The sequence below is a fragment of the Lineus longissimus genome, chromosome 7 (assembly GCF_910592395.1).
Source record: "Lineus longissimus chromosome 7, tnLinLong1.2, whole genome shotgun sequence".
NCBI classification, from domain to species: domain Eukaryota; kingdom Metazoa; phylum Nemertea; class Pilidiophora; order Heteronemertea; family Lineidae; genus Lineus; species Lineus longissimus.
The window spans coordinates 13,736,998-13,743,014 of NC_088314.1; the positions used below are offsets into that span (position 1 = coordinate 13,736,998).

The 6,017-nt window shown below is 44.2% G+C and overlaps 1 protein-coding gene across 1 annotated transcript; it reads right to left on the minus strand.

Annotated features, from left to right (window-relative positions):
* Positions 1-1,694: 1,694 nt before the first annotated feature.
* Positions 1,695-5,686, minus strand: LOC135491575 (uncharacterized). Its single transcript, XM_064777548.1, has 5 exons — positions 5,257-5,686; positions 4,671-4,712; positions 3,863-4,161; positions 3,608-3,712; positions 1,695-2,916 (listed from the first exon to the last, which is right to left on the minus strand). The coding sequence occupies exons 1-5, from the start codon at positions 5,684-5,686 to the stop codon at positions 2,671-2,673; spliced, it is 1,122 nt and encodes a 373-aa protein (XP_064633618.1). The 3' UTR covers positions 1,695-2,670.
* Between the last annotated feature and the right edge of the window lie 331 nt (positions 5,687-6,017).

The following is a 6,017-nucleotide window of genomic DNA, read 5'->3' on the forward strand; positions in this document are numbered from 1 at the left end:
AATAGATACTCAGCCATTGACAGAACCAGCAAACGAATCGTCACTTGTTAAAACGTAACATACCAGTAACATAACTTGAACAAGAAATCATACAAATGGAGCAACGCAACAATGTAATGTAGGCCACCGTCTTACATCAAACATGATCTTGACATCTTGACATGTTCGGAACCAGACTAGGGATATGGAATCTATAACTGGGGCTATCCATCCGCTAAGATAGGTCTCTTCCTGCCAAGCATCTTCAAAATGGTATATAAGAGGACGGTACTGTCTATAAGAACATTGCAGTTGCACAGACACGTGTATGGAGGCAGGCCCTGCATAGATAGTTCATTGTTTGAAGTGAATAAGGTCATCGATTTCCAACCTTTGCTTCCAAAAATGGTGATGCCCCAATTCGCGCATCTTTTCTTCACACTCGTTTGTATGTGGCAATACGGGCCAGAATGGACAGAAGGGAATGTTCAAAATGGCATGGCTCCACAAGAAGGTAACTTAAACACATCCGCACTGAACCCCGATCAAAAATTCTGCGTGTATTATTATTCAGTGCCACCATCATTGTGAAGTAGCTTTTATTATTGCTTTTAATTGGCATGCGTACTTCACTGCTCGGTTGTCATTGACTTGCTTGGTTAACATGTAGCAATTTCGGTGAGCCTCCTCAATGGGAAGGACAAAATTAGGGGTAAGTTTTGATAAGCCCGACATAATGTTGTTTGAACCATACAGGTCAGGCTTAGGCAACTTTGCCACCTATTACGTAGTAGTGGGGTTTTTCGATAGAGCCGTTTTTAATACACGTTGCCAAATCATGAGACCACTTCACAGCGCTTACGACGTCATGATGTATGACGTAGGTCTATGACGTAGGTCTTGCAGCACATGTTAGTGGTTACATCGAACCAGACAGGTCACGAATGCCATTGCGCAACGAGCATTTATCGTGGATCACTTGTTTGGTAGAAACCGTGGTATGCGGATGTCACTTCGCCGTTCTCCTGCTGAAGTGTTAGTTTGAGGCCAGGTGTGTCGAGTTGGGTGTAGAGGCACCTTCTGCGTCTTCTATCATCTCGCTGGAAGTATTGGGGGTGAAATCCTGAAGATTTCGGCGGAAGTGCGAGAGAAATAGAAGCTAGAGGGGGGAGGGAAGATCGGACCTTGGATCCCGCAAAGTTTTCATTCCATCTTATTGTTGTGGGGGACGGCTGGAAAATGGCTGCCCGCATTCGAGAAGCGGGCTCTGACCGCTTTTGCAGCGCTCGCCCTATACCGAGGCAAATGGGTCTCGGCATCCGCTTCCTACTCAACGAGAGCGAAATACGGAATGGACAGATCCATTCATTTGGGCAGAATTTATACCGCCCATCTGACGCTAGAAGGCGCCGATGGTGTAGAGGCACCCTCAGCGTCTTCGATCATCTCGCTGGAAGTTTTGGGGGTGAAATCCTGAAAATCTTGACGTGTTCCTCTGCCGAGATATCCGATATTTCACATCAAAACTCTCTTAATACCCCCCATAACTCCCAAAACACGTATAAATGTATCGAGGAGAATAGATTTATACTGGTAGTTTCGGGATAGCGGCAAGAGAAACCGCGTCAAGGAGAGTAGAGGCACTGGCGAAAATTCTGCCTGTGTAGACAATATAGATAAGGAAATAACAGCGGAAGAAATTGTCGTGTCGAGCGTTTTATTATTTAGCTAAATATAGTTGCAACTATCGTTTTACACATGTAAGAGCATGAGAAATGATACAAACTAGACGGTTATCGAGAAATATTTTGACAACTGTATAGCATGCTGATACTGTCTCTAAATAACATGAGGCAATGTATTAAGGGAGGTATACAGTTTAAAGTCCGAATCAACCTTGCTTGTTGACGCTGGGGCTGCGGCTAATCGTTGAGCAAGGGCGCATGGCTCTTTGAGAGAGTCTTCGCGGCTGTAATAACTGCAGCTTCTTTTAGTAAACCAACCAACATGTTTCATGATGCTAGCATTGGAGTCTGACGCTCCGGATAATTTAAGGGTTAAAGCACAACTCGCTCTTAGGCTAGGAGGGGTTTCTCCTTCATAGATACCGAGTGTTGTAAGATATTCCATCAAGCGCGCATGCATCGCTGAATATGAGACAGACTCGTCCAAGATCCAACCTCCAAATTGTATGCCAAAATATTTTCTGCTAGCCGGGGAGAGTAGAAAATGGTCATATCCAGATTTCTCATCCGCCGACACCATTTTGGCGTCCTTTTCAACTGATCTGTGAACATGATTTAGCGTTTCCAATTGAAATGGAGACTTAATCCATAAATTGAGGTACCTGTTGTCATGGCAAAGACGTGGTTTTGTGGGCTCCACAGTTGGCGGCATTATTATGTATGGTAGTTCGCATTGTCCTACTCTACCTAGTAATTCTACTGCACCAGTTTTAATTCTTTGTTCCAACTCCGAGGCTATGAAAGTACCAAATTTTTGGCAATTTTTTTAATTTGAATAATATCTAGAGGGGGGGGGGGGATGAGAGTCGAAAGCCTCGCCCTAGAAATTACCCTTAAAATGTTTGAAAAAAATGTTCTACATCTACACGGTTGTGTTACCAAGAACGTACATGGTCTGGGACCGGATTCGTATCGGAAATTGAGTTCATAATCTTTTCCCATTCGTCTAAATGCTGGGCGGTTGTCCGGCTACAAAATGATTTGGGTCTCTTAGCGGCAGGCTAGGCGTATCGAAGGGAACATTGTTACTTAAAACGTCCTCAAAAGCTGGAGATTCATGGTGGGCTGGGAGTCGAGCATCCTGCCCATCTATAGTTGTCCATCGCGGGGATTTTCGTTGCGAAGCTATTTCTGGGTTAAATGGGACATCAAACTCCCAATCTTGAATTTGAAAGCCAAGTGACTCCAAAGCCTAAAACGAAACGCAGAAATAGCTTAGCTCAAATTTTGTCAAGAGTAAAATGGACAACTGACGGGCAAGAAGCTCGACCTCCAACCCACGTGAAGAAAAGAATCTACACTCGGGCAGTTGACCCGGAGTAAGAAAGAGGTGAGCCTCTATTTGATCGACTTAGCCTGTGAAGAAGCAGACTTCATTTTTTTACAGTCGCGGACGAAGTGCTCAGAGCTATTGCAGAAGTAGCACTGGTATTGCTGCTTGCTCCTCTACCCCGGCCCCGGCCTCGAAAGGACGAATAACCACCTCTTGATTGGGGCCTATAAGTGTCGAAAAGGGGGCATAGCATTTGTTGAAGAGATGCCACGTTTGCCACTTGAGTATACAAGTCGGAGAGTGGGGACTTTTGCTCTATAGGCAGTTTGGGGTTTTTCGTCCCGAGTATTTTTTTCTGGGGTTTTGTGCTCAACCTTTTTCAAATATTTCGAAATTGCCTTCGTAATGAGCCCGCCCGCTCCGCCGCCTAACACGGTCAAAACCAAATTCGGCATGCCGACGCGACCTTGGTGACGGCGAGCTTGTCGAAACAATTCTTCGTACAAATTCATATCCTGATTTTGAGTTGAAGTAGCAACAGATGATTACTCTCCAAATATAAAAGGAGTAGAGACTCGTTTGGTTCTTCGTGCAAGGCTAGAGACCTCACCTTTGATTTAGCGGTTTTTACTTGATCCGACGTTTTGGCGGGCAGGCATAGTACTTTCCTCGGGGGTTGATCATGATCACCTGTGGACCCAGACGGCGCTGGCTCCTGAAATATAAATTGCGAATATCCGGCATTATTATACGGCTAGTAGGAAGTTTGGCATAACTAGTCCTGCCCAACTCTTAAATGTATTATGAGACATGGTGCATCTCTAAGCTTTTGAATAAAGATTAAATACATTTTATGCATATTCACCTTCATACTTTGGCCTGCCGGTTGTCCAATTTCATTGGCGAAGATTATTGCATGGTGAGCGAGCATTCGGGCTGCACCATCGGACTTCCCTAGGGCTGCTAGCACTTCCACTAGATTCTCTCCTGTGAGTCTTTTGAAATCGGCAGCTAATTCTTGGGTGTCAAGGTCCTCTAGGCGCTCTTCTTTGGAAAATCTTGCAAACTCTTTTGGGTCGTCCGACACGTTAAACCTAGCAAACAATGGCAGTAGGTTCTTACCGACCAGCGAATGTTTCTTTTTCAGCCAGTTGGTTGTACCATCTGGAACAAAACATACAAATCTACGTTAGGAATTTTCATGTCATTATGATGAATACAGTCATCGTTACTTCTCTTTCTTGCAGGACTCCTACTTGCATGCTGCACGGCTCGTACTTGCGTGCTTTCCTTTTTTGCATGGCTCTTACTTGCATGCTGCACGACTCTTACTTGCGTGCTTTCTTTCTTGCATGGCTTTTACTTGCATGCTTCACGACTCTTACTTGCGTGCTTTCTTTCTTGCATGGCTCTTACTTGCATGCTTCACGACTCTTACTTGCGTGCTTTCTTTCTTGCATGACTCTTACTTGCATGACTCTTACTTGCATGCTGCACGACTCTTACTTGCGTGCTTTCTTTCATTCAAACATTGATACATATATGCATTCATTCATCAAAGAGAAATACGGAGAACAAGAAAGAAATTTGAGCGAAAGTGGAAGAGAAATCTAGTGTCCGTCACAGCTGGAAAGACGGCAAGAAATTCGGAGTAGCTTGGTAGGCCTACATACTACCCAAAGGAAATGTAAAGACATTCAGGGCCTGCACCTTGTCTGAGCAAAAGTAGTATGGGCGGAGGCGAAATATGGACAAGAGGAAACCGGCCGAGCAAATCGAGAGAAAAATCCGAGACAATGAAACCCGCATGTTTACTTACGATGAGTAAAGGGGTGAGCCAAAACGATGTAGACGATCCGAAGGCGAAATACGGAATGGACAGATCCGTGTTGTTGTTAAAGTATTTATTGCTAGACCCTTTTCAATTTACATTGTCTTCAGGCGTCGACACGATACAACTGTTACACGAGGTGTTTGATCAATATGCGTACATGACTATGTTGGCAGATTAACAGGACTACTGTCCTTGAATACTTGATCATTAGCACAAATATATCATTAAATACAGCATAAAAGAGAGTAATCAACTTATATACACTAATGTACAAATCAGACAGTTACAATATCATGAATAGTTGCATGATACTCGGCGGTGCTGAGGTTGTGACGGTACGATGCTCGAAATATCAAAGTTTACTAGTGGGAGCCTGGGTCGTAGCCCTGGCTTAGAGTTCAGTGTTCATAGACGTAAGGTCCTACCGATGGGGGTGGAGTACAGAGGATGTAACATCCTGAGCGGCATTTTGTTCTTCGTTGAGTCAATGAGAGTTCTAATACTCGGGGCGCGCTTATCGCTGTCAATGTACTTTTTGGCTAGAGTTTCTATGCGCGATTTTGGTGATTCACATTGTATGGAGTCCTTTATATGATTACCGTTCATCGATTTTGGAATGCCGTATGCAATCTTGTAGGCGCGAGTTCGTAGTGAGTCCAACTTCTCAAATTGTTTATCGTTTAGGAGCATCAGTGCCAAGGGAGCATACTCCATGATTGGACGAATCATTGTTTTGTAGATGCTAATGGTGACACTAGGCGGAGCACGGGGGTGATCGAAAGTACCGGCGACTGCTTTTAGTAACGACACACGCTTGCTGACGCGATCAAAAACTTTTTTGAAATGTTTGGACATAGTTAGCTTATTGTCAATGATGACTTCATTTGGGCAGAATTTATACTGTCCATCTGACGCTAGAAGGCGCTGATGGTGTTGGTTCTTGGCTATACGTTCTTGTCCAGCAGTTGTTAAGTGTAAGTCTTATATTTCATTATAGCCTTGCGAGGGCAGCCTTGCGAAGTCTTAAAAATAGGGCCCTGCGAGGGCCAGGTTAAGCAGAACCGAGCAAGGGTGAGTGCCAACCCAAAGGGTTATAGGGGTCACGTCAAAATTTAGTAAAATAAGATGGTTTATTTTCCATGTGGGGCCTGGTTCGCTTTATGTTTATACATAATGAATATACCAA

Bases quoted from the DNA above. Each gene is read 5' to 3' on its own strand.
- LOC135491575 (XM_064777548.1), bottom strand. From the start codon at position 5,686: ATGTCCAAACATTTCAAAAAAGTTTTTGATCGCGTCAGCAAGCGTGTG. The intron at 4,713-5,256 runs GTAGGACCTTAC...ACTTTTGCTCAG, and splicing joins TCTGTACTCCACCCCCATCG to ACAAGGTGCAGGCCCTGAAT. The intron at 4,162-4,670 runs GTATGTAGGCCT...GTTTTGTTCCAG, and splicing joins CTTTACATTTCCTTTGGGTA to ATGGTACAACCAACTGGCTG.